The sequence below is a fragment of the Coccinella septempunctata genome, chromosome 3 (assembly GCF_907165205.1).
Source record: "Coccinella septempunctata chromosome 3, icCocSept1.1, whole genome shotgun sequence".
In the NCBI taxonomy this organism is placed as follows: domain Eukaryota; kingdom Metazoa; phylum Arthropoda; class Insecta; order Coleoptera; family Coccinellidae; genus Coccinella; species Coccinella septempunctata.
The window spans coordinates 33340808-33368072 of record NC_058191.1 but is presented as its reverse complement, the minus strand read 5'-3'; the positions used below and the strand labels follow the sequence as shown (position 1 = coordinate 33368072).

At 33.5% G+C, this 27265-nt stretch overlaps 4 protein-coding genes across 13 annotated transcripts; 2 read left to right on the top strand and 2 right to left on the bottom strand.

Annotated features, from left to right (window-relative positions):
• Positions 1-977: 977 nt before the first annotated feature.
• Positions 978-4550, bottom strand: LOC123309073 (signal recognition particle receptor subunit alpha homolog). Of its 2 annotated transcripts, none has more exons than XM_044891943.1 (8): positions 4333-4550; positions 3881-4277; positions 3700-3820; positions 3493-3646; positions 3004-3429; positions 2187-2489; positions 1590-1799; positions 978-1465 (listed from the first exon to the last, which is right to left on the bottom strand). In XM_044891943.1, exons 1-8 carry the CDS (start codon positions 4447-4449, stop codon positions 1340-1342), a joined length of 1854 nt encoding a protein of 617 aa, XP_044747878.1. In that variant the 5' UTR covers positions 4450-4550; the 3' UTR covers positions 978-1339. The 2 variants fall into 2 exon arrangements, with proteins under 2 accessions (XP_044747878.1, XP_044747877.1); XM_044891942.1 differs by having other exon boundaries at positions 3700-3823; positions 4333-4549.
• A 580-nt stretch (positions 4551-5130) lies between these two features.
• Positions 5131-18196, top strand: LOC123309072 (brain tumor protein-like). Of its 7 annotated transcripts, none has more exons than XM_044891937.1 (9): positions 5131-5270; positions 5853-6095; positions 6156-6300; positions 8365-9670; positions 10005-10348; positions 10429-10786; positions 10843-11075; positions 11168-11311; positions 17241-18196. In XM_044891937.1, the coding sequence occupies exons 2-8, from the start codon at positions 5929-5931 to the stop codon at positions 11270-11272; spliced, it is 2658 nt and encodes an 885-aa protein (XP_044747872.1). In that variant the 5' UTR covers positions 5131-5270; positions 5853-5928; the 3' UTR covers positions 11273-11311; positions 17241-18196. The 7 variants fall into 7 exon arrangements, with proteins under 7 accessions (XP_044747872.1, XP_044747871.1, XP_044747875.1 ...); XM_044891936.1 differs by having other exon boundaries at positions 5142-5294; XM_044891940.1 differs by lacking the exon at positions 5131-5270 and adding an exon at positions 5489-5626 and having other exon boundaries at positions 10140-10348.
• A 244-nt stretch (positions 18197-18440) lies between these two features.
• Positions 18441-25740, bottom strand: LOC123309071 (nuclear factor related to kappa-B-binding protein). 3 transcript variants are annotated; one of them, XM_044891933.1, is made up of 8 exons: positions 25510-25740; positions 24378-25145; positions 23193-24254; positions 22474-22920; positions 20805-21862; positions 20514-20651; positions 19080-20018; positions 18441-18785 (listed from the first exon to the last, which is right to left on the bottom strand). In XM_044891933.1, exons 2-8 carry the CDS (start codon positions 25136-25138, stop codon positions 18667-18669), a joined length of 4524 nt encoding a protein of 1507 aa, XP_044747868.1. In that variant the 5' UTR covers positions 25139-25145; positions 25510-25740; the 3' UTR covers positions 18441-18666. The 3 variants fall into 3 exon arrangements, with proteins under 3 accessions (XP_044747868.1, XP_044747865.1, XP_044747867.1); XM_044891930.1 differs by lacking the exon at positions 25510-25740 and adding an exon at positions 25368-25399; XM_044891932.1 differs by lacking the exon at positions 25510-25740 and adding an exon at positions 25368-25399 and having other exon boundaries at positions 20814-21862.
• Positions 25741-25896: 156 nt separating this feature from the next.
• LOC123309074 (eukaryotic translation initiation factor 3 subunit F-1) lies at positions 25897-27125 on the top strand. Its single transcript, XM_044891944.1, has 2 exons — positions 25897-26058; positions 26205-27125. Exons 1-2 carry the CDS (start codon positions 25950-25952, stop codon positions 26930-26932), a joined length of 837 nt encoding a protein of 278 aa, XP_044747879.1. The 5' UTR covers positions 25897-25949; the 3' UTR covers positions 26933-27125.
• Positions 27126-27265: the final 140 nt, after the last annotated feature.

Genomic DNA, 27265 nt, shown 5'->3' with positions numbered 1-27265 from the left:
AACAATAGTCTTCTTTGGGCGTGCTCATTTTAGTTTAATAAACTGAAATAGTTGAAAGTTTTATTCAAGGGAATCAATAGAGAGGTCAATTTTACAGAAATTATATCATGTTGTACAGAAAAATGTTGACAATAAAATCGTATCCTCTCAGAACCAATATCATTATCAAATTCACTTAAATACTTCCATAATTATCATTTATGAATATGAAAACTGAATACTGCCTATGAATGGCTACTATGACGAAATTATTTGGGTTCAAGTGATGTTTGAAGTAATTTTTCTTATCTTTCTATGTGGCAAGTGTTTTTGAACTTGTCCAAAGACAGCTTTCTTTGCTCACTATTGTTTTACTTATTACATCTGTATCTTTCAATATAAGTTTTCTGCTCTGTTCATTCCGAAGATATTTTTTTTTTCTAAATTAATCATTGATGGAAATTTGAACACAGTTATATTACACCTTGGTATTGTTTCATTGAATATGTATCTATATTTTTGACCTATTCAGAGATAATGTCCAATTTCCAATATACGTAAAGTTAAATTTCAGTAAGCAGATCTCAATGATTTTTTTGTTTTCACCCAACTATTAAGAAAACAATAACTTGATCTGTAAATTTTGTTCATAATTTATTAATATTCTTTCAAATTTAAAATTGTTGAACATTGAAATTGTTTATATTTTTGCGGTCTTTGCTAGCATTGAATACAGTTTATTTATTATTCTTTCTGCTGGTTGATAATAAGTTTTTTTCTGTCTTTTTATCGGCAGTCAGTGGGCAAGCTAAGTTGATGGCTGACAATTTTTCATTTTACACTAATGGTGTGTTAAGGTAACGTCAAGCAATCAATGTTCCATTAGTTTTTACTCAAGTCTATTAGCCTCCCCAGGTGATAATTTACTTTTTAATACTATACGTGTGTTGTTTGAAATCTATAGGTTGCCTAAATTGGATTATTAACACAGATTAAAATTTATTATTAATGTAAAAACATTTTATTCATTTTCCCATACTGAAACGAATATATAAATTAACAAAATCCATAACAAATACTTGTATAAAAAAATAATCAATCTTGAGAAAAAATACAGAAAATTTGAGAAATTAGGTGGGGTAAACCAAAATTATTGAAGCATAAAGTTGCTAAAGGAATGCAAATTGAACACTTTTCAGTAGTAACTCACCGACCACAAAATGATTTATTTCACAAATTTTCAAAATTGAAATATGGAAAGCATGGTATGATGCTGCTGAGCTAGTGGTTCACACAACATATAAAAAAATTGTTCTGAAAATATCTTCAGAAAACAAAATTGATATTGTAAGCTAAAAATTCATTTCATTAAAGAGTGAACAACAGCTTTGACATTTAAAGCTTTCAAATCTGTGTAAGTTTGTCCTGTTCCCACAAAAACGATTGGTTGACCTGTGATATATGTCATAGAAATTGCTGCGCCAACCTGTTGAAAATAAAGGGCCATGTAAATTTTATTTTAGATTTAAAAATGTTAGCCAGTGTTTCTGGCCTTGGTATTTATGAAACTCAATAGCAAAAAAATTCACATAAAATGAATGAATACTCACTTTGTCATCAATAGTGTCAAACTTGGTTAAAACAATCCCATCTATTATGTGTGGGTTGGAATTTGAAGAGTAATCTGCTAATGCTTGATTGAATTTAACCAATTGATCCACAGCTTCATTTCCCACTAAAGCCTCACCAACAAACAAAACCAGATCGGGTTCGTTAACTTTAATTAGCTTTGTTAAGGATCTCATCAAAGGCTCATTATCCTAGAAAAAAAATTATCTTTAATGGAAGAGAACGAAAACACTTTCTCTATCTATAGATTTGAGAGAGGGCATTCCAAGAATTCTTGAATGATTAAGGCAACCGAAAGTCACAAAAAGAAATGAAAAAATTAATTTGCATTGTATAAGTTTTTTCAAATATTTCACAAAGTTGGCAAGCAAAAGTTTCTGAACTCGGCCATATAAAATCATTAGGTCCATTTTGAGGCTGAAAAATAATGAAAATCTTGCCTATAGAATCCATGAAAATCCACGAACATTTCGAAATTACCTTGTTCACAACCTGGTTTCACAATAAATAATTAAAATGAAATAGATTACTAGAGTAAACATATATGTACATCAAAGAGAGATGATCTAGTTTTTTACCTGCATTCTTCCTGCAGTATCGACCAAGACAACATCAAAACTAGAATCCCTAGCAAACTTGATAGCTTCCATTGCTATTCCTGCTGCATCTTTTCCATAACCTTTTTCATAGAGTTGAACCATTGTACGACCGTTATGGCGTTCAGGTGGATGTAAAGCATTCAGATGTTTCATATGGGTTCTCAGCTGTTCTACAGCTCCTGCTCTGAATGTATCACATGCAGCTATCAGCACCCTCAAATTGTTCTCGATTAGCCAGAAGCAAATCTTTGCAAGATTTGTTGACTTTCCAACACCATTAACCTATTTCAAATATTTTTCATATATTTAAATTGAAATCCTGTTTAGAAAATAATGCTTAATCATTTCAAAATATTGATCAAGGATACTTGGGAGGTATGTTTTTTTTCAACATCTTATGAGTTTTCTCTCTGAAAAAAACATTAAATTCATTCATATAGGGCATGAAATATTAAAATTTTTGGTTACCATTGGTTACCATAGGGCGGGCAAACTTTTACACTCTAGTTCTACGAAATGCCTTGCCTGACTTAATGAAACCAACAGCAACAAATGATTTTCACGATTCTCATACAATTTTGAGTTTTGTGATCATAAATGTTACAGATGGTTTGTTTGACCCTCAACACGAAATATCCTATTGTTTCAATATTATTTGTAAGGTGGGGTAGTTTCAAAAATTTTTTCTGACAAATTACTTCACTATTTTTGTGTCCTGTGTTTCAGATGTTGGAAGAGAAAACCCGTAAGAAGTTAAAAAAAAAATCAATATCAATTAATAGTTTCATTTACTCACCCCACAAAAAGTCATCACAAATGGTCTCCTTTGCCTCTGTGCCTCTAGACAATCCCTCAAAATATCCACCCTCCTTTTAGGACTTAAGATTTGAACAAGGGAATCATTCAATGTGTTTTTAACAGTCGAAGCAATACTCTCAAAAGTACCAAGGACCTTTCCCTCAAGTTTATTCGCAACAGAATCACATAATTTGCTAGCTATATCAGATGCCACATTTTTAGCTATCAAGTGGTCCTTCATTTTTTCCAATGCAGGTTTCATATCGCTAGCTGTCAAACTCTTAGAACCCACTAAGCCTTTGAAAATTGAAAACATGCCACCTTTACTTGAAGTTTGGTTTGTTTCCTTTTCCTCTTCAATATATTCCTCATCTGAAGACTCTACTTCTAAATCTTTAATAACTCCTTTCATTTGCCCAACAATCTAAAAAAAAATAGCAATTTTTTGAATGTGGATACATTTCCAATTACATTCAAAATAAATCACCTCTGTGTCTGGTGTGAAATGACTCTTCATATCTTCTGGTTTATCTGTAGTTCTCTCTAAAGAGCCTAAATCCTTATTAGAACCACTGAGCTCCCAGATTCTTGGTTTCTTACCAGCCCTTTCTTTTTCAGTTACAGGGCTTTTGGGACTTTTCCTGGAAAAATCAGTATAGCAAGAAAATTATCAATTTGTTTTGAAATAACTCACTTCGGATCTTGCTTTTTTTTATTCATTTTTTGGGCAAATTTCAATCTATTTGCTGCCAGTGTTTCCTCGTCCAATTGACCATTTTGTAATTTCTGTTTTGGCGAATCTGGTAGTGTCTGAACTTCTGAAACATACAATATAAATCTGAATTTCTACTATATAAACTATACAACTTATTTACCTTCAGATGCAAAGTTCACTTCCTTTTTCTTCTGAGATGTGTTCTTTTCTTCTCCTTTCCTTTCAATCATGGAAGATACTGTTTTCTTCGATTTACTCGACTGTTCAAAAGTTTTCATTTGCTTTGGTAACTGTTCTTGTTGCTTAGACCATTTTTCTGCCTTTTTCAGTGTTGAATTGAATCCTTCACTAAAGCTATAGTCCTGAAAATAATCCGCTCTGGCCAATTCATTTTTATATTTATCCCTAAATTCCAAATGTATATCGTTCAAAAATTTATCAACATATGAGAGCTTGAGGATTTTATCATATGCAACAATGAAAACCAAGTCAAATTCATTATCTAATTTATATTGAAGAGACAGCCTGTTATCGTTGAAAGTGTTAATTCCTCTTTCCTAAAAAAATTACATAAATTCAATCTTGAGAGACATATGCCCATCCTGTTATTACCTGAAGAATAACATTTTTAATTAAGGCGTTAACAGAAGCTGTGAAATTTTGAGTAGTACTTTGGAAGCACCATAAAACGATACCTCCTTTGGTAAAAATAGCAAAAAAATCCAACATTTTAGAAATCAAAATCAACGTAGTGTTATTAGAACACAAATTTCAATTCATCAGATCTACTCAGGTGAGTGATTTCACGATTTCAGTGATTTGGAAGAACACGTTTGATGTTTATGTCATTACTCTGTGTCTGTACAGTGTACATAGAACTTGAAAAAACCGAAATAAAATTTATAATATCTATGGTTTTTATAAACTTTCTTGACAAATGGTAAAATTAAAATTTTAAATAATGTTTTCGATTCAATTTTGCATCTGATACGAAAATACAGTTGTACCTTAAAACATATCTGAATCTAATTTTTAATATGGGTCAGATTTCACCTGTGTGTAATTAGTTGATAAAATTAAATAAAATGAAATAAAATAAAAAAAAATTCATGTCCTGTTAATTTTTAAAATTTTCAAAGAAAAATCCTGTTTCAAAGCCAATTTTTAATCATTCTTCATCAATATTACTTTCTTAGCTACTTTTAAGTAAAATGCCTTATCCTTTTTTGTACCTACTCATAAAAATTAATTTTCGAAAGGTTCATTTGATGGAAGCAATAAGCAATAAGACAATAGTATCAGGGATTCTGAAAGTATAAAGAATCGATATAATTCACTGATTGAAAGAATTAAAAAGGAAAAACTCCTTGAAGAAAGTCACATAAGTTCCCATGTGCAGTATAAATATTTCGTTAGGAACAAACAAATTTTTCAACAAGATCTAGAGTGGGCCTGTCATAACTATTATTTGAAACAAAAAAAAATGAATAATTGGTGACGAAAAGTTTATTCTGTTTACGGAAGTTATACACTTAAGTGGTTTTTCGCCTGTAAGTTTTTCCTTAATACTTTTGGTAAGAAACAATTTTTTTTCTTCAAAATCTGCAGTTTACCATTCTCAATGTGCTTCTATAATGTCTTATTGGTTAAATAAAGTATCTGCTTCGATATTTTGTATATTGTTGGGGTTCTAAATACAGTATTAAATCCTAAGCGTGCTATTTATCCGAAGGTTACATAAGGTTCATTTTCGACATTTTCGTTATCCAGCATTTCCCGGGTATTGCAGATAACCGACGCTTCCTCCCCCCAATTACGCATTAATAAGTAATAACCCATTGCCCTTGCGCGGAGAGACCGATTGCGCCATTTGCTTATTTTGCTAAACATTACTCTTGTCATAGCGGTGAGTCCACTTGAAATCGTTAAAATATAAAACTATTTTTCATTCTATATTTAGAAAGCGTTCTCTGGAAGTTGAATTCTGTATTGCAAATCTGTATTATTAGTACAGTGTCAAATGTGCACATTGTTTTAATAAGTTCTCTGACATAGCATTGACAGGCACAGGCACAGGCACTGATAACACATCGACCTGAAAATGAAAATCTATAAATCTGAATTTGTTTTAGATGAACTTTTCACGAGATTAATTTTTCGTGACTAATTGGCCTACAATAAAAGAACTCGTTATCAATTACAATTGAAATGATGGAAAATTCGAAAATGGGTACAAATTGCGAAGATTTTGCAGAAACAAGGGATAGTAAGGAAGAGTTTAGCGATCTAATTACTTTCGAAGGTGGCAAATCGGTTAATTCTGACTCCTTGGGTGATGCCTTATTATCTGATCCAAATCAGTGTAGAATGTGCGGGTAAGTTCATGAAAATTAGTATAACCAGGGCGTCTATTCTAAGAGAAAAATTGTTTGCAGAAATTCTCTTGTGGTGCCTCGCATGTTATATTGTTTGCACGGGTTCTGTGAAGAATGCCTGGATAAAAAACTTGTTAGTGAGGGTGGTGATGCCGGAACTCCTGATACTTCCATTATTTGCCCAACTTGTCATCACAACTCTAAGGTGAATATAAAAATGCTTATTTGAAGCTTATATTTCATAGTCTTTTCCTTATTATTTATTGACAACCTTCAATAACTGGACTTTTCTTAGAATCTCCTAGTTCTTATTATGGAATGACTAAATGGCAACAGTGAGAAAAGATCAATCTTCATATTAAAAAACAGATATCTGATTGGTAGTTGAGATTTTGTTTTGAGATGCCTTGATTTTCATTTGTTTCATGCATAATTCCCATATATATACACAGACACAGATTTAAAACTATGGTTAACTTTTCCCTCCCTTTTGGAAGTTTCAAACATGGCAGATTTGGTTGAGAGTTTACTTATTATTTCTGAGGTAATTCAAATTTCAAATTTTGCTATATCTGAATCATATCAATTGTGGTTTAATATGTAAAGAGTCATTGATATAATTTCAGTATTTCAATTTATGCAACATTGGAGGAAAGTTATATTTTCTGTTTCTCTTCGGTCAATGATTATAAACAATTAATTCTCCAAATTACTTTGAATGTTTTATTACTAGTATGGGCTCTGCTTGTATTACATCCACTGAAATCAAGGTTAGCTAAAAAAATTTAATCACATCACTACCAGAGTCCTAATTTTCATCTAGAATTCAATGTAGAATGTTGCTCTAACTAGGAGTAAGTGATATATGAACGAGGTTTCAAGCATTTTTTATTCCTTTTTGTTCATATCTGAAGAGAAAAAGTTCATTGGCTATAAGTTTTTTTGTGTTTCCTTGTGGCATTGAATTATGATCCATAAACTATGTTTTTACTGCAATATTTTCAAACTATTCTCAACTCGGAAAGATTCTGGTGATATTCTTGGAAATTAACAACTGAAGATTTGTCGAACATTTGATCAACCAAGTTGTGAAACCCTCTGTAATAGCAAGTTTCACAGAAATTCGTTACTCTCATTTGATTTCCAAAATGAAATCTTTGAATTTTTTTAATTCCTGAATATTTCGAAAAAATAACAGTCATTGAATGGACATAGAATAAATGCATTCAATAAAATTACACAAATGGTTCGTTCCAGAATCGCATCTTTTCAATCTGTTATACGTCAATACCGTTTCTTTATTACGATTAGATCAAAGTAACCTGATAATCTGCTAGCTCACTTTCCTCCAAGATGCAATTGTGGAACTCTGCTATTGAGTAGGCTGAGGAATTTTGAAGGTTAATATTCTGTATTTGAACATAACATTTAACTTCTACAATAACATTTCCTATTTGTCCAAACAATTGCAAGCATTCAGGTTTTATGTGAATCAGTAAGGAATTTCTCTTAAAAAGTTTTCATATCGATAACTCTGCTGAAGATTATAATGATATTGTTATGTTTATATATTTATTTTCACTCTTCGAATTGTGGTGGTATAAGAAGTGACATGTTTAGACACGAAATATCAACCTTCAAATTTCATAGTCTACTTTACGACACATTTCTTTGAATGCATATTTGATCGATGAATGGAGGATATTCTAATTGCTCTCAATGAGGGCTACCGCGTGTGAATTCGCCGCTAGATGTGCTAGTGTAGCGTGAGGTCCACATCATAGACTCAACTATATGATAAATATTAAGTTTATGGTCTCCATATACCTATGATACTTTTATTGATATTACGTGTTTTATGCTATGAAAAAAGTGAAGACAAATCGTTGTCAGAAAAGGACTTACACACATGCGCTAATTAAAAATTCAAAAATTACGAACAAGATATTGATTTTCAATCAAATATTTCTATATTCCATTTTTTCAATATTATGATCTGTGAAATGACAAGTCCCCGTCATCGTAGATAAACAAATCTTGCATTAGTTTGTCTATGTTCAGGACCTCACTCTACAAAGGCGCCAACTGGTGAGCAAAAAAACGGCAGCCCCCATTCAATTATCTCTTTGAGAACCAATTGATATTGATCTATAATCAAGCATTGATTCTCTGACCACATTTGTAAGGTTTTCATCTAATTTTTATTGTTAGTACATCCTTGTAATATAATTTATCATTTAGAATTGAATTTGTTTCTGATATTTCATAGGTTGGCACTAAGAAGTTGAATGCTTTACCATTGGATGTTACAAAAACCAATATTTCCGATGTGTCAAGCTCAACCATTTTGCACTGCACTTCTTGTACAGCCAAAGAAGTGGCTAAATCAAGATGCAATACCTGTCATAACCTGTTGTGCTCTAACTGTGATACTGCTCATCACTACATGCGATGCTTTGAATCTCACAAGGTGGTGAGTTTGGAAGAAATGAAAAAAGAGGGCATGAAAATCACCATTCATACCCCACTTGTTTGTGAGATACACAAAGGAGAAAATATCATTTTCTATTGCAACACTTGCTTAGTGACTGCATGTTCAGAATGCTTGAAAAGTGAACATAAACCACCAACTCACATATGCGAACCTATCTTGGACTCTGAACTCAAGGTGCGCCAAGAAATTCAATGCTTGTTAGATGAGAGCAAAGCAAAAGTCGAAGTTTTGCTACAAGCTTCTAACGGCTTGAATAACAGTTTGGAGGAGTTGGCTCACCAGCATTCAACAGCCAAAGATTTAATAAATGAATCATATCAGAGTTACAAAGCAGTGCTTGAAAAATGCAGAGATGAAGCTTTGGAAAATCTCAAGTCCTTGCATCGAGAGCGTGAATTGAAAATAATGATGGAAAATGATCGAGTTGGTAAGACCATTGAAAATTTTGATGACGCCTGCAAATTCACCAGCCACCTCCTGGAAGATGCCACAGCTACTGAGCTGATGTACTTGCGTAAGGTGGTTGTTAATCGCCTAACCGATTTGAATAAGAGCAGTCCGAAACTGGGAAAAGTTTACAGCATTGAGTTTCAAACAGATTTCAACAATTTTGAAAGAGTTATTAAGGAAAATTTCGGAAAGTTCCTCACAGAAAATAACGATAATTCGTCTAAACAATCTAGTCCTCTACCAATGATACCACAAGGTTTACCCCCTCTGACCATTAACGGTCTGAATACTGCATCTGGCCTAAGCAATGGATGTACCACATCGTTGTCCAACAGCAGCCCCATATCTCTACCAATGTCCATGCAGTCATCCTTTGATGGAGACCTAAGCAATAATCTGCAGAACTTTACCATCACCCAAAGCCCCCCTCTTCCGCCACCTGTGAATACCGCATCTCTTCAAGGATTTTCCAGCATCGCTGAATATAATTTGACTCAGTTGGCTACGCTGGCAGAAACGAGCACTAGCAACAACACTTCCCCTTCACCACAGTTCAGCTTGGTGGAATTGCTGAATAATGACACTGCTTGCAAAAACCTTGCGTCATTGGCAAAGCTAGGTTTGAATAACGGTGAGTTTTAATATTTAACATTTTTGTTTCTTGTTTTTGAATGATCCCAGTCCTGCGCGAAAGCTCTAAACGGTATATGCAGGATTCATGTAATAACCCGGTTTATGAATAAATAAAAAATTCATTTACTTATGTGATATCGATGAAGTTGCTGAACATTGAACAGATAGATAATTTGTAATGTTAGGGTCTCCCGACCCTGAATATATATGTTCTTTAAATTTGAAAAGTGTTTATCATTGGTATTTCTTTCAAATCTCCCAAGAAAGAGTCCCTCCTTGAATAAACTTCAGAGCAGTTGATGAAAACTTTCATTAACCTAAAAGTTTTTCAGATACAGTTCCAAATGGAAATTTGTTGGTCCGTTCAACATCTACAGCGTCATTAAATCTGAGTAATAACATGATGAACGGTTTTGGTGGTGTTTCCACCTCTACCTCTCCTCTATTATCAACTCCTGACGATATAGTTACAGATCCCTTGGCAAGCATCCTTCCTTCCACCAGTAATAATTCCTCTACCACCATTACCCGTTCAAATAAGGTCAGCCCGATGCAGATTCGCTGGAAGTTTGGGCAGTTGGGTCCTAGTAAATCGCAGTTCAATTCTCCCCATGGCTTTTGCTTAGGTTTGGAAGAAGATATAATAGTTGCAGACACCAACAACCATCGAATACAGGTTTGTGATTTTACTAAATTTCATGGTTGCTTGAATGTTTAAGTTCAATCTAGGGCCGTTCATAATAACGTTATTTTCAGGTGTTCGAAAAATCTGGACAATTCAAGTTTCAGTTTGGGATTCCTGGAAAAGAAGAAGGTCAATTATGGTACCCAAGAAAAGTTGCAGTGATGAGATCGAGTGGAAAGTACGTGGTTTGCGATAGGGGAAACGAACGATCACGAATGCAGATATTTACAAAGAGCGGGCATTTTTTGAAGAAAATTGCTATTCGTTACATCGATATTGTTGCCGGCTTGGCAGTTTCCAGCAATGGAGAAATTGTTGCGGTCGATAGTGTCAGCCCCACCGTTTTCATTATAGGCGAAAGTGGGGAACTGTTACGTTGGTTCGATTGCAGTGATTACATGCGAGAACCCTCTGACATTGCTATTCATGGTAAGATAAAATTTCCAGCTTTGGAACATAGGTGACGTGCTCTATTCTGTTTCCAGGAAAGGAATTTTATGTTTGCGACTTCAAGGGTCATAATGTAGTTGTATTCAACGAAACCGGTCAATATCTTCGACGCATCGGATGTGAGGGTGTCACAAACTTCCCCAATGGCATTGATATTTCCGATGCTGGAGATGTTCTGATTGGAGACTCCCACGGAAACCGTTTTCACGTTGCCGTATTTTCACGTGACGGATCCCTGGTCTCCGAATTCGAATGCCCTTATGTCAAAGTAAGTATAAACTGAAGAGGAAGCTCAAATTGATTCAATTTCCTTATGTTTCGACAAGGAATATATTTAAATGATTTCTTTTTTGCTTTTAGGTGTCCCGTTGCTGTGGATTGAAAATAACGTCAGAAGGATATGTGGTTACTTTGGCCAAGAACAATCACCATGTTTTGGTCTTGAATACTCTATATATCATGTAGAGGGCCCATGCAAGTAGATTTGATCTCGCACTGTACACAGTACTGAACTGATTTTATTATTATTATTAAATTTAAGTCTTATTTTTTCCGCTTGAATTCTTCCTTTTTCTTTTCAAAGGAAGAAAGCAGGAATTGTTAATTTTTTTATTATTTCGGATATTTGATTTTATTCTTGATTTTTATTAACTTTTAACATTTAAAGGCTACTTGTTTCGACATAGCCAAACAAAAAAAAAGAGATACGTACTCCTTCAAAGAACATGGACATTTTTAAAACTTATGATTGAATACTTCGCAACTGATTCTATATACATATATATTCTTATTTTAAGTTGATCTGTGGAATTCTTCCGAGTCATCGGTGTAATTGTTAATTTTTGGAATATTACCTTTTCAGCGTCTTTCATTGTTGATTTTCCTGTTTTTATGATTTTTATGTTTTTATTCGATTTCTTTTGGGAAAGTGCTGTCCAGTTGCTTAATCGTAGTTTTGGCAATGTCTCGAGTGAACATTTTCATCTTTGATTGTCCCATTCTAATGTAATTGTTATGATAGGGTACTTGGGAAGTTCAGAAGGTCATTTTCATTTCAGATAAATCTTCTAAACAAAGTTTGGATTTTCGTTTTGAAGGGAGTAAATACATACTCGATCATTTTCATTTTAAGTTTCACTCTTAGCAGCATGAATTAAGTGGTTCCTAAATAATTCGCTCTTTATTATTTTATTTTTATGGTGTCAATTATCAAGACAATTATCTTATATTTTTGTTTTTGTTGATTTCAAGTTTTCAAAGTGCCAATATCTGAGAAGACATTTCATTTGTTCCACTGCTTTAACTAGCACAACTTTTCCAATTAATACTTTCACGAACGGATTGAATTTGTTTTTTTCATTTTACATTTGTTAAGTAGTTTTAATTCATTCTTTTACAAATTTATTTCACGATATATGCTTGTATTTAACTGTATGTGTGAGTGAGTTTTTCCAGTGTTTTATGTTCCAGAAAATCTTACGTACTCAGGTTGGTAAAGCGATTCCTCGCGCATTGATTTGATCGCGATTAGTGCCATAGAGTTAGGCTTCGTGTTTTTTTTTTAGATGCTCTAGGGTTGCAGCCTTGAACTGTTTTTTCGCATCGTTTATCCCCCCGTCCGTTCAGTGTGTTTCATGAGGTTGTGGACTTTTTGCCTCTATTTTTCTCGAGATTGTATTCGGTCGGTTTTGAATAGGTCTTCGCATTGATACATAACAGCCGGTTCCATAATGCATTTTAAAGTCCCCTGGGGACTTCTAGAATGGATTATAAACTGGCCGTTAGGCTTATTGGTTGTTGTTTGTCAGTTTGTATTACGGTTATATTTCAAAATCAAGGTTAATGATAAGTGATTAATTCAGTAACCGGTTGAGTTGGTTCGAAGGGTTAATTTAATTTTTCAGATCTTTCAGAACATTTCAAAGTTTGATCTAAAAATACACACAAACCCATTTTTTTTTTTCAGATTTCATTTGTGTTGAAATTTATAAGATTGCTGCGGTATTAACTAAATTCTAGCGTATTCAAAATTCACTATGAGTAAAAATGAAAAAGACAATAAATGAAACTATAAAAATTAGGTAAAACAATTGAATTCTTTGAAGATCATAATTTTACTTCACAGCAACTTATAAAATAAACTAGTTCAGAAACACTTGCTAACCCTGTAAATACTCGAAGAAACTCTTGAATGGAAACATAACAATCCTTGGAACCGTGCCGACTATCAACTCCAATTGATGATAGAAAGTTCATATTGTGTTTTCAAAGAAAGTTTTGACCTTATTCGGGATTTTTTAATAACTATCTTTGACACTCCAGTTCTGCGAAGAAACTATGAAAAATAAAAAAACTCACTTATAATATCACAATATAAATTTTCTTTGTCATTTTATTATTTGACAGCTGCCCTTATTGTAAATTGGGAATTGATTCAGGCAACCAACGGGCACACATTCAATTTACGTTTCCATTGTAAGAATTTTTTCAAGTATTTACAAGGTTGGCAAGAGTTTCTGAGATGGTCCATTGAAAGGTAATTAATTTGGAAAATGATTAAGTTGGTTTGCCGGAAGAATGTAACTTTTCAAGTCTATGGGAATATTTTAAAGTTGAAAGTCTACTGTAAAAATGATACATACTTATCAAAATCTTGATCTTATCTCTCAGAATCTTTGTTCAATATATATTTTTTCGATCAAAGTAAGCATAGTAACATCAAAATGTGACTACAACATATTCAAAATTCAGATATATAAAGTATTTAATATTCTGGCGGAAGTATGAGTAGAAATGAAAAGGACAATAAATTGATCTAACAGTTAAATAATAAGATCGTGGTTTCACTGAACAACATTCAAATTAAAAAAAATGTAATGCAATCTGATAAACTACAGCCAAAATGCCAGGACCTATCAGAATGAGAAATAACTAGGAATTAGGTCAACTCTCGTCTAGACACTGAAATGGCTTCCACTTCAGCACGTTATCTTCACTCAAGGGGACTTTGGAACAAAATCAAGTTAATTTTAAAATTTTGATCCAGCAACTTGCAAAAAAATCAATCTTCAAGAATAAAATTTCAGTTTTGTTGAAATCATTCGTTAATTTTACGTGAGAGATGTTGTGACTTGGAATGAAGAAATTATCGAATTAGTAGAATATGAAGAATATCAAAGTCCCTGAGAAATATTAGAAAATTTTCAACCGGTTATACGTCAGGTTCTGTTCAAAGTCGAAGGTTGCCACTCGAATCCATTTACTGTGCGAATGTGAGTGAGTTCTTTATGAAACTTTCTGCAGAGGACAGGGTTTTTCCTTATCCTCTTCGGTAAACCATGCCTGTGATAATAGTATCTTCAGGATAAGTTGTGACCTTAGTCTCTTGTTGTTATTTTGTGTGCTTCGTTGACGTCCGCTCTTTTTTTTAGCGGATTCACGTTTGCTCACAAGAGGTTTTTAAGATTATATGTATATAACAAAAAAATTTTTATGAAAAACTTACAAAAAAAATATAAAACTCGAATTTTAAAAAGGCAGATTATTTATGTATTTCAAATTATTGTATCATATACACATGAAACTGTTGGATGGACTTGCCTCACTGTTAAAACATCTTGGCCATCAGAAGACGATCAACACTATATTGTGTCCTTTTTCAGGAAACAATCCTTTTTGATCTTTTGATTGCCGTAGATTTCTTGAAGTTTCTACTCGGTTCTCATGAATAAATATTAGTTTCCAGTAGAGATACATATTTTCTTTATTTTTATTAACGATTAAGTAGGTTTTTACTTATTGTATTTTATATTTTTATTATTGAATATGTTATTCGAATTATAAAGAATTTAGGAGTTCATTGGTTTTTAAGGTGAAATTGTTGACTGTTTTATTTTTATACAGAGATATATTTTTATTTATCTTGTAAATACTCGTATTTCAAAATTGAGGATTTACTTTCACTCCAACAGTAGGCAACTCCATCGAACTGAACAATATTTTTCAAAATTCTATGTGATGTCGAAGATCTACACCTCAATATTAAGATTGTTCGATGAATGCATATAGGTAGTTTTGGAATGGTTTTCCTTCCAAATTGTTTTCACCCTATATGCAAACTAATGAAATAAACTGAATATTGAGAAGATAATAATAATTATTCAAAAAAGCTCAAGTTCTTCAGATGAAGCATCCCATTGTTTTTGGAGGTTTCACTGAATTTTTTTTTTTATTTAAATTTGTAGTCATTGTTTCTTCTGAAAGCTTAAATTCACTTTTTGTGACTACTAAAATTGCCTATCTTGAATGGGGGATTTATTCACTTCCCTATTCGTGAAACTATCTTATATTCTATTTAGTATTAGTGTGGTTACTGAAATAGTGATAAATTCTAAGGCATTTGCTCATGTTTTTTCGATTACTGCTGTGAAATTTTTTTTCATCTAGCGAGTTGAAAGTTTGCGGGAAAAACATAAATGCATGAATTCAGTTTTTCAAAAATTAGACGTTAAATCAAAATTTAATTTTCCTGAATTTCGGAATTTTATAAATTATCAATGTGATAGATTTTTTGATGATTTTTACAATGATTACAAATCTTAGTGTGTACCAAGTGTTTTTAGATATTTGTATACCAGTAATTTTGCCATAATAATATTTATACACATGACTTATTAATATTAATGGTTATAAAAATTATATATTCTCAGTTTTTTTAATATCTCAATAATATTCACTGTAGCAATAAGTATTTTCAGTCAGTATTGGAGTGAAGAATTCAGCCATTCCATTTGCAGATGACAGATACTGCAAGAATATAATTTCTTTTTGTATTATTTTACTTTTGTTTTTATTTCTCTGAATTTTTGAATATGTACAACTTAGACATTAAGTAAAACTTGTAAGAAGGGATTCTCTCTATCATCCTCTTCCAAGTCATTTCCACCTTTCTAATACCTTAACTGAGGCTTTCTCCACCTATCCTTGAGGCAACTAAATTGATTGCAAACGTTTCATTGAAAGTCGTATTTCATGGATTAGGCTTTTCACTATGAAGGTCGTTCATCATATAATCATTTCCGAGGGTTTACTTAAGAAGAGGAAGTTGCTTAGTTCGATCGCTTTTCTTCTTTCAATAAATGAAATTTTTTATACACATATGAAACAGAAGTGAGCAGTAGGGTTTCTGGTTCGTAATCACTATCTTTTGTGAGTTGGGAAGTGCATCTTACTATGTCTTCAAAGGAATGATGAAGAACTATCGCAAGTGAAATTATCCGTTTGCTTTCCTGAAGTTGCTCCTTCATTTCACCTCCTTTCCTGTAAATAAACTTGGAACAATCATAATTGCTATGACCATAAAACGTAGGTTGGTTGTGAGATATAAATATATATTGATGATTTCCTTGGATGTTTTTTGACAACAGCTTTTATTTCATTATTTGTAGCTTGGACTTGAACTTACTAAGATATTATCTTGCCAAGTATATTTTTGTCTTGCAACATACATATATATATATATTTGAAAATCTCTCATAGTCATTTATAGTACAAATGTTGTGTGCATGGATGGATAACATATCATGTTTATCAAAAGCAGCCCAATTTTACATTCGAACTGCGTATTTTAGAACGATTTTTTTTTAAATACCAGTTCCCATTGACACCAAATGAAATTGCGGTTTTGAAAAGAAATTCTAAATATAATACTTACATAAGTTAATCTGTTAGGGTTGGGATTGTTGAAATTAGCACATTCTCGAATTCAATATTCTGCACCTACAATGCTGCTGAACGTCTCACATAATGGTTATTGTTGTATCATAGCATATATTTTTATTCTTTAATCTGAAGGTATTCATTCAGCGTTGAGTTTCACTTCGTCTTTAGAGTTTGCATGACAAGGTATTCGCGGTTGGTGGTCTTTTGATTGATTTTTATATTCCATATATGCGATGATACTTTCGGATAAAATTTTCACTATCGAATTTTGATAGCGAATCTTCTTTGCGAATACTGTTTCATTCAAATTCAGGATGGAAGTGGTATGTGTATGAGTTCGAGAATAGTTCAGATTTCCTCTAGTGGTTGGTTTTCATTCCTCATGAATACATAAAAAGAGTTGTGTTATAGAACACTCATATAAAAACGAATAAATAACTGTGTCTTAGTCCTGTCATAAGAACGAATTAAGCGAAGAAATGTATACATTTTTGAAAAAATATTATTGTTATCTCTTTCCAAAGATTTTTTTAGTGGAGTAAGATGAAAATACTAACAATAATATACTGAATATATTATATATATATATTGCTAGGCTCTCACTGATAGGCAAACCGGATATATTAAATGTACAGATGAATTTGAGAGCAAGATGAGCCACGTGGGGCTTATCAGTTGCGCCCAGCTATTAATAATCATGTTTTCTTTATAGATGTTGAGATCCTCGTGCTGTTTGACTGTTGTTACCTGCCTCTTTGAAAATATTAGAGCAGTTGAGCTATGGCATTTCAGTTTATTGAAAGAAACTATTTTTGATGTGCACATCTTGTCAGAGTAAGGTCTCGTTATTCAAATTGAAATGAAGCACAAACCAAAATTAAATATTATGATGAGGACACTTGTGTTGAGATACATTTTTTTGCATCAATTCTATTTGTAATGTGTCAAATGATACAATTATTCTGTTAGTTGTGAAATTATCATTAGCTCTGTAACCCAGTGCCGCCTTTGCATATTGGATCTTTTAAGTTATTGTGTGAACTTTTGTTGCTGATATCATGTTTTGCAAGAAAACATGAATGTCTGATTTTTTCGGTGTAAAAATAAATTGAATTTCTGTGAAAAATTTTTCGACGATAAATTATGTATTATCCCATTTCGTTGACAGAATTTTCATAATTGTTTCTCTATCATTGTTTATGTTAATAGAAAAAAGAACCAGAGCAAGTCAAAAAACTACTGAAAGTTTAAAATAATTTTGAACCAAGTAATTTGATAAATCCGATGAAAATCCTCCTTCCAAGTAACAATCAAGAGTTCACACAGCCGAGATTTTAAAGTTGAGACATGCTTTCTATATTTATAATCCATATACAAATGCATACAATGTCTACAAGGAACATCATTTTTCATATTATATATGTATTGTATTTAGCTGTGCGCACTGTTACTTTTAATTTGTGTTTTATCTTATCATTTTGAATAATGTATATTCTACTACTTACTATATCCTTGCAGTCAGATGCTTTTTGTTCGAAAATTTGGTTATTCAGGGTTGCAAGGGCTTGAACTAAGTTCATATTTTGGAACTGTTTTTATTCATCGTACTGAAGGTTGTATTTAATTTGTAAGTTATATTCTTGGATTTTGAATAAATTAATTGCAGGATTTCTGAGTTTTTCTTGTTAACAAGCGCCGGCCTTACCACCTTACATTTCGGGAAAAAAAATTAGAGGACGTAAATTGAGATTTTCGTTTTTCGTAGAATTTTATGACAAGCAGTTTTATTTTTTAGGCACAGGTATCAAACTGATCAGAACTCTGCCTAAAATTTCTTCGACCTCGCCAAATATTCTTATATCCTAATGTGGCTGTTAATTCAGAGAGTTTAAGCAGGAAATGAAACCAAAAGTAGCTAAAAACTCCGATTTATGTAACAAAAGGATAGTCACATATTTGCTTCAACTGAATGTTCTTTTTGCATTTAATAGACATTACATTCATAAATTAAGTTAACTTGAAACTTCATTAAAATCATTGCATTTAATTACATCACAAATTAAAACATCTAAATATTAGTACTATTTACAATTTTAATTGAAATAAAATTATATTTCTCATAGTTCATACTTCCATATTTACACTTCATCTTGAGAATTGGACTCTTCTTGCTTTTCATTTGTATTTGTACTTTGCTGGGTTTTTGTATTTATTGTGGGACTCACCACTCGAGCAAATACTTGCCTACCTTGAAGATCTGCGAAAAAAGGAACAAATTTTCAGCTACAACCATATACTTAACAAGGGAATGCTATATAATGAACGTAGAATGTTTAAAATGTAGCGAGTTGATATTCATTTCGAGTATAACCGAAAGTCATAAATCATTGTAAATATTTTGAGAAAGAAGGTTCATTTATCTTATGCCTATATAAAAAATTTCAAAGAGATCCAATTTACATTTCCAAGTTCAAATTGGCACTCCTGATGTAACACCCTGTATATTCAATAACAATGGTCTGAAGCATGAAAATTCACTGGAAATACTTACTTCTATTCTGACTGTGAGCTTGGGCAATGGGAATAACCTTGACTCCTTGGAGGGCCTTAATATTGATAGCAGTACCTTGGAAGCCAGCAGGAAGGAGAATCTGCTGTGCAACTATTTGTCCTCCTTGTCCCTGACTAGCTAACACCAATCTCTGTGTTGTGGGGGTTGTACTGGTGTGCAACCTCACTGGCTGGCCACCCAAAACTATATGACTTTGCGTTACTTGATTCATCGCATTATTCTTGAATACCACTTGCGGCTGCTGCATTTTCACTTGAGACCCCAAAACAACATTCTGTTGATTTATTATATTGATATTATTCGAACTCTTAGGAACGGTGGAAGATTGGAAAGTTTTGCTATTTTGAAGGACCAGAGACGGACCGGACGAGCCTGGCTGCGTTTGTAATATTACATTTTGACCCTGAATGTTTTGTATCGTAGCTCCTTTACTAGCAAACAACACTGGCTTTCCACCTATATGCGTTAGATTCAAGTTTGCCGTGTTCACCATCCTTATTGCATTCGAGTTTGCGCCTATATTCAGTGTTGGTTTCTGTATAGAGACGTTTTTCCCACTGGAAGTTAATTTCAACTGGGCTCCTTGCCCAACAATCAATTTCGGTTGTACAACTTTTTGTCCTTCGATATTTTGAATAATTTTCGCGTTAATTAATTGTTGTGTTACTTTTGGTGGCAATTTAGTGAGCTGCGTTCCTCTGATCCTTTCACGGTTATTCGATTTATTTGATGTTATGGTGGAAGTAACTGTTGATGTGGTAGGAGAAGCCACAACTAGTTTGGGTTGAGTCGTTAAAGCTATTAGATTACTTTGTGATGCAACTGCGAATTGAGCTATCGTGTTCTGCTTTGACGTGCCTGTAAGGTGAATGATATTTGGCTGTCCTCCTTTGGTACCCGATACCCTCAAAGTAGTTCCTGAAAAAAAGTCATTCTTGTTGGTTCAGGTCCCCCAATATAAATTATAGTAGTAGCTATGACTTCAAGAAATGCCTAATAAGAGTGCATGAATTAAATATATTGGCTATAATTTTTTTTCCTCTGGTTGTCATTGGAATTCCTCAGAAGTTCACTCAAAAGCTTGTGGAAATTTCAGTTGTGCTCTGATAAAGAGTGTGCAATGAAGTTTTCATCCCCAACACTACCAGAATATAGCATTGACCCTTAGACCGTCTAGTGGTCAATAAATTTCCTCATTTTACACTCCATTGATCCACGGTATCCCCGTATGAAAGCGACCTGAAGGTCTAACCTGCGTGGATGGTTTCAGTACAAAAAAATGTTTTTCAAATATCTTTTTTCATCATTTCTGGCCTACCATTCATATGATACTTTGATATTTAGAATGAAGTACCTATCCTTGAAGTCAATAAAAGTATATGTGAAAAAACTGATCAAAGTATTTTAACTCACCTTGTGGTAACGATCCATGTTGTTTTTGATGAGCTAGTAAATTCTCTACAGAAATTACTTGGCCCGCTGCATTTGTTAATACTTTGGCTACCACTGGTGTTTGATTAGAAACCATTCCCGATTTTGATGTAGTTGTATCTGTAACAAGTGCAAATTCCCTAAATCGAAATCTGGTTTTGTATCATCAAATGTGAGAGCAAAATCGTCAGACTATCATGCATATACAAAGATTGAAGAAAACGAAAAGAAGATTAAATAAATCTCAAAAAAAAAAATTAAAAATTTCCTTACATTTCTTACCTGTACTCATTTTAGCTGGCCCAAGCAACGAGATACCTGGTGCAGTACTCTGCCCTTGTTTTTGAACCAATTTCTGCTTCAGAAGCAGCTGCTGCTGCTGCGATGCGATTACAGTCTGGGGTAAAATTTTCTGTTTTATTGTTTGGAGAATTTGTTGCTGCTGGGCGGGCGTGAGGTTGTTTGGCGTTTTTATTTGAATACCAGGCTGGACCATCTGTTCCGTCAATGACGTAGGTTTACTAACAGTAACAGTTATACTTTTCACTTCATTACTATCGCTTGATGTGGACGTTAAAATTGTCGATGACAAATCGATATTCTGAATTGGGGAATTATTTCTTAACAACGTTATATTCTTTATGTTTTGTAGCTGCTGGGCTGTTACATTCTGTAAGATTTGTTGCGGTTGTGAAGTCGTTAATAATTTCGATTTTTTGTCATCATCTGTGCTCTGAGTTTGAATCACCTGTATCGTCTGTTTTTGATTTCCACTCATCTGAATCAGCTGCTGCGTAACTATTTGTTCGTTAGCCTGCTTGGATAACATTTTTTCTTGCTTAATCACAGAAGCGGAAGGTGAAATTAATGATTTACTCTGGGAAGGGGACAAAATCCTAACCATTGCTTTCGATTTATTCAATTTCGGACTGGGAATATGGCCATCCACAATAGCTTGCAGTGCTTGGCTTATTTCTGGGTCTTCTTGAGATTGTGACGGTGATGCTGGTATATTCTCCAATATCTGTATGGTAGGAGGTGATGGTTCTCGTTGGTGTATATTGTTGCTTATAAGGAGCGAATTCGATTTTGAGCTTGATAAACTAGGGGACGAGAGAGCGACAGTGTTGGTCTGGATAGGTTTTTTCGAAATTTTAATTTTTTCCGTTATACTTTCCAACGACAAACTATTGTTTTCCTTGGACTGTTTCACTTTATCATTAGTTTGTTTGACTTTGGGTTTAGCTGGAGATCTTCGGGGCGGCTTTTTGGGGGTCTTCGTTGCACTTTGTAGGTGATGGATTTTCTCGAAATCTTCCTCCGACCTATTTCTGCAAATTTCGTAAAAAATTTTGATAATATGAAGTTCATTTAAACTAAAATTATTTAAATTAAAATTATCTACCGATATGAACAATTGCTTTGGTCGACTACAATTCAATGCATAACAGTTGAACAGTGCAAGAATCGAAAATTATATGCATTGTGATAATGAATGTTGAACCAGAACAGAGAAAAGAAAGTTGCATACAATACAAAATTTCCTATTTCCTTGTACCAAACTTGAAGTTTTCCAAACATAACCTTATAAACAGGCACGATTGGATTCTTGAAATTTTTAATCAATTTCGATTATAAAAGTATAAATTTTTCGAATATAGATGTGTAAATGATTATATCCCAGATATTTATCAACAAACTATTTTCTTATGAATCAGGAATCAAATAGTATTAGTTTTAAGGGAAGTATTGGATAAAAAGCAGAAACTAATTGGACAATAGATAGGACTGTTCAATCTTCAACCTGATTGGCCCGTTTGATATAACTGCGATCTGATTGGATACTCCAATCTAGAAAGCAATGAGCAAAATTTCTTCGTCAATTGAATTATAGTAACCGTCCACCGCAATTTTTTGTAACGGTATATGTATTTAAACCTACCTGTGAAGATATATCCAGATCTTCCTTTTGGTGTCATATTTTACACATGGATCGAATTGCGTATGCATTCTATCCAACGCCCCACTTACGACTGTTTGTAAAACACTATCCGTAGCCATTGCACTTATATATTGGGACTGTTTTAATAGCTCAACTATGTCTCCCCTTGTACCTTCACCATTTGGTAATCTTGCAGTAGCATCTCTCACCAGAGATAGAATTGTTACAAAGTTTGGTCGATCTGCAGTCAAAATTGAGTGTCCTCTGGCCTTAGCATTACCAACCGCTGGATTGTATATTCCCTTTAAAGGAGCAACAACCGATTCATAACCATTACAGCAATAGGTAAATGCTTTGTGAGGATTCTCATATCGTCTTTTTTCCTGCTCTTGGAACCTTTCGACTTCTTCTTGGGTGGCTTTCCTTATTGTCCAGTTGGTTGGACATCTAGGATCAAAAGCAAATATTATTATCGACATATAAAATTAGATGTGGAACGCAAAACCAAACAGGGATATTGACTGAAGTTAAAAATTAACAATTGCGCAACAATTGAATGCAAGCCCCAATTATATGCGAGACTCAAATTGCCATATATAATGAAATTTTGTTTCAGATAATATGACCAGTGCATTAATTCTATCTTAAGATTCACTTGGAAGGTAGATCTACTTTTAATCTTGTCTAATCAGTTTATTTGCCAAAAAATTATTGTTTACCTTGGAGGAGGTGGTGTTTGGGCTCTATCACTGAGTTCCACTTCTATCTCTTCTTTCACCTTCACAGTACTGGAATCGTCCCGATGTTCCAGCCAAAATTTACATAAAGGTGCCAATAAACTATCACTATCTCTACCAGCCCCAATCCACTGATATGCATCAATTTGTTGTTTGTACTCCAAATATGGAACAAAATCATTTGGCACATCTGAAGTGTTACCACATAAAAAATTAACAGCCGATTTCAACACTCCAACCCAACTCTCACAAAGGGGATACCAATCATTCAACGGACTGATTGGACTTTCCTGCCATGTCTGCAACCTCTTCTCTAATACTTGGAAGTCCATTCTATGTTCGGGTGTTGAACAGATAATGTCTCTGATAAGTGACAAAAAATTTGAATGTGTTTCTTGCATCAACTCTGGCTTATTATTCATATCCAGAAGATCAATCTCCGAGTTATCTAAATCAATTGGCAAATTCATCATATCAATTCCTTCTAGATCTGACAAAGTAACAGGCATTATTTTACCATATTGCGAGAAGTTACTTATAGAATTTATAACACTTGAGCTAGAAGTTACAACTTCCTGAGATACAGGTACAACTGTCATTTCTTCTGGTTCTTTTTTCACTTCTACTTTCACAGATTTGATTGGGGGTACTCTCGGAGTTTTGATTGATGTACTTTCAGTTTTAATTTGTTTCACTTGCTGAACAGATACTGCATCAATAACTGAATCCGAATCACTTTCATTTTCACTATTAGAAGTCACAGGTGGATGAATATTCCGTACATGATTAAAGTAACTAGAATCCCTTTTAATTTTTTTTCTGCTAGGAGGTCTTTGATCACTAGCACTAATTTTTGATGGGGGAACTTTCACTATTTTCAAATAAGGTAATTGAGTCCTTTGTATCACTTCTTGAAGGGTGATGCTCCTAGTATTGAATTCTGGATTTTCAGTGTCCTCTTGTTTTCTTTTCTTATGTTTCCTCAAAATATTCCTATAGGCATCTTCATTTATGTAGAATGGATTTGTATTTGGAGTTATATACCTGAAAATATGTTCACTAATAAAATATCATTTGAACAGACAAGTTCAAAAACACTTGTCCAGTATTTACAAGGTTGGCAGGTGTTTCGGAACTTGTCCACAGGTCAATCAAATCAATACCAACCTTTCTAAATCATTAATACTACTAGTTCCTGTGAAACTACAGAAAAACTTCTGTTCCGAAGTATTTGGCAAAGAGTTTTTTATGCCATTCAAAAATCTCTTCTGTTTTCTTGAAATAGAAACTGTAGTTTCTAAATAATTTTCATCAGAAGAACAAACTTCCTCTGTCTTTGCTCTTATAGATGACAATATTTGAAAATATCTTCGCTTAGTCCTATGCCTTATAATATCTGAATTTGTTAGATCCACCTTATTTACTTTAGGTTCAGAGCCTGGTGGTAGGTTTCTCAATTGATTCAGTAAATTTCTTCTGGACTCCAAGACAGAATTTTTTAACAGTTCTTTATGATTCTTGTACCTATATTTTGCTTCTTTATGTTCTGCTTTCCGAATCATATTTCTCATTCTAGCAATATCCGGCCTAAAGTATCCTGCTTTAAGATTCTCATGAAATTGTTGAAGAGGACTATTGAATTTGAATTTTTCAAATTTGAATAATCTTTCCAATGTAATGTTCTTTTCCTCTTCATCGTTTTCTGGGAACTTGGGCAAGAAAGCTTTGAGATGAGTTTTATTTTCATTAGATAAGGAGTTCCATAAGTTGGGGGAAAAGAATTCTTTGAAAACATCTTCTTTATCACATAAACCTTGGGGCAGAAGTAGCTTTGCACCATTTATTTGAGCTACTTCCATTCCATCTTCATCTGATGATTCTGTTGAATATTCTGATACACAGGAATCTTCTGAACTGTTACTATCCATTTTCAGCCTGAAATTAACATTGTATCTAGAAATGTTGATCTAGAAAATATTAATACATTTGGGGATATCCAGTGAAATATCGTTCAACCTCCAACCTAACAAATCGGTAATTTTTGTTGTTGTACTATAGAATGTAAACAAGTTGATACCCTAGTTTTCAACTAGAAAGTTTCGACCGAAGGTCACCGAGAAAAATACGAGTTAGTATATTACTGAATAATGGAATTACTCAAAATTAACAGTCATCTGGTAGAATAATTGTGAATTTTTCCCTGAATTTCTGACATTTAGCATCCCTACAAATGATTTGAACGAAAACGGGAGGGAGGGGTGAAGGAGATTATTACTCGTGAAGACATTAGGAAACACACCTTTATTTTAAGAATTAGGTTTTATCCAGAAATATCACAGCCACACTCACTATGAGCTTAAAATGCTTAGGCACGCCTGCATTGCGGATATACCGAAACAACGCAGATACTAGGCTAGTGGTGGGCCGCGAAACCATTTTATCGAAAGCCATCAACTCCGTTGAATGCTGAATTAGCTCTACGTTTTATCTCTTCAAAGAATTAATGAATAGAGATTTAAAGTATATAATAAAATTATTGAGTAAAAAGAATCATTTATTGCTCAGATTTTATTTTTCCTTTTGTATTTTATTTCTTTTCACGTCTAAACGTGGTTCCAAATAATATTTAGGGAATTTCTGTCCAAGGTTGTGGCAATTTTGTTTGTCTTGCGCAGAAATTTGCTGTCACTGTCATTCTTCGATCTTCAGGCAAAATTTTGTCATGAAAACAGTTCCAAAATGGCGTTGAACTTAAAAGTTAAAGTGCACCCTGTTGTGCTATTTCAAATTGTAGATGCATTTGAAAGAAGAAATGCAGACTCGCAAAGAGTTATTGGAACTTTACTCGGTATGTAAAATCTTAAAGCAGCTATTACTTGCGAGCAAATAAAGTAAAACCAACTTCACACGTGAGCTAACCTCTCATGATTCTCCAGATGCCTACTCCCTTTTTATTATTTTCGAATATAATTCAATACAAGTCATTTATTTCAGGAACATTGGAGAAGGGAATTGTCGAGGTCACTAATTGTTTTTGTGTTCCTCACAAAGAATATGATGATCAAGTTGAAGCTGAACTCAGTTATGCAATGGATATCTACGAATTGAATCGAAAAGTGAATTCAACAGAAGTAATAGTTGGATGGTGGGCTACAGGGCATGAGGTTACTAATCACAGCTCAGTAATACATGAGTATTATTCACGAGAATGTAATAATCCTGTGCATGTCACAGTTGACACTAGTTTACAAGGTGGAAGGATGGGATTGAAGGCATATGTTTGTGTATCCCTAGGTGTGCCAAATGGCAAACAGGGCTCAATGTTCACTCCTATTCCAATTGATGTAACGTGTTATGACCCTGAAACATTTGCCTTACAATTATGCCAGAAGACGATGGGCTCGTCTTCGAATAGACCTAGGCAAACTCATCCTGTTCAAGATTTGGCGCAAGTAGCAGAAGCTGGATGTAAAATGGGTAGTTTATTGGATCAGGTACTGAATTATGTAGAAGATGTCTTGGCTGGACGGACAAAACCAGATAATACAGTTGGAAGATCATTATTAGATTTAGTAAATTCTGTACCTCATATGACAAGTGAGCAATTTTCAGAGATGTTTAATAGTAATGTTAAAGATCTTCTTATGGTTATAACACTATCACAGCTTATAAAAACACAATTGCAATTGAATGAAAAATTAACTTTGCTCACATCCCTTTGATATAAGTTATCTCTTTCCCTTTATTAAGTGTAAATTTATATCTTGTGTATTGGACATAGAGTTTGTTACCCACATTCATCTTAATACATCCAATTTCTCAAATAAAACCCTTTTGATAAAATACTGTTTACCATCTATACATACATTTGTTTACTGTAAGTTTATTTGGAGTAATAAACCCTTGCAAACAAAATGATATTAACGAGTATTGACTCAAGGGGAAGGCCCCACTTTCTTTTTTGGAAATGTTCCCTAGTCTCCTAGTCAGCTGTTTTTTAAGAGCTTTCAGACCTAAGATAATCAGAGTAATCAAAAATCTCATTAAGTCTTGTG

Excerpts from the sequence above, each read along its gene's own strand:
- LOC123309073 (XM_044891942.1), bottom strand. The coding sequence starts at position 4,449 with ATGTTGGATTTTTTTGCTATTTTTACCAAAGGAGGTATCGTTTTATGG. Across the intron at positions 3,824-3,880 it reads AGTGAACTTTGCATCTGAAG|AAGTTCAGACACTACCAGAT; the intron begins GTAAATAAGTTG and ends TGTATGTTTCAG. Across the intron at positions 2,490-3,003 it reads TTGTGATGACTTTTTGTGGG|GTTAATGGTGTTGGAAAGTC; the intron begins GTGAGTAAATGA and ends TATTTGAAATAG.
- LOC123309072 (XM_044891937.1), top strand. The coding sequence starts at position 5,929 with ATGATGGAAAATTCGAAAATGGGTACAAATTGCGAAGATTTTGCAGAA. Across the intron at positions 9,671-10,004 it reads AAAGCTAGGTTTGAATAACG|ATACAGTTCCAAATGGAAAT; the intron begins GTGAGTTTTAAT and ends AAAGTTTTTCAG. Across the intron at positions 10,787-10,842 it reads CTCTGACATTGCTATTCATG|GAAAGGAATTTTATGTTTGC; the intron begins GTAAGATAAAAT and ends TTCTGTTTCCAG.
- LOC123309071 (XM_044891930.1), bottom strand. Across the intron at positions 24,255-24,377 it reads AGTATTAATGATTTAGAAAG|GTATATAACTCCAAATACAA; the intron begins GTTGGTATTGAT and ends ACATATTTTCAG. Across the intron at positions 18,786-19,079 it reads AGCTCACAGTCAGAATAGAA|ATCTTCAAGGTAGGCAAGTA; the intron begins GTAAGTATTTCC and ends CTTTTTTCGCAG.
- LOC123309074 (XM_044891944.1), top strand. The coding sequence starts at position 25,950 with ATGGCGTTGAACTTAAAAGTTAAAGTGCACCCTGTTGTGCTATTTCAA. Across the intron at positions 26,059-26,204 it reads AGTTATTGGAACTTTACTCG|GAACATTGGAGAAGGGAATT; the intron begins GTATGTAAAATC and ends CATTTATTTCAG.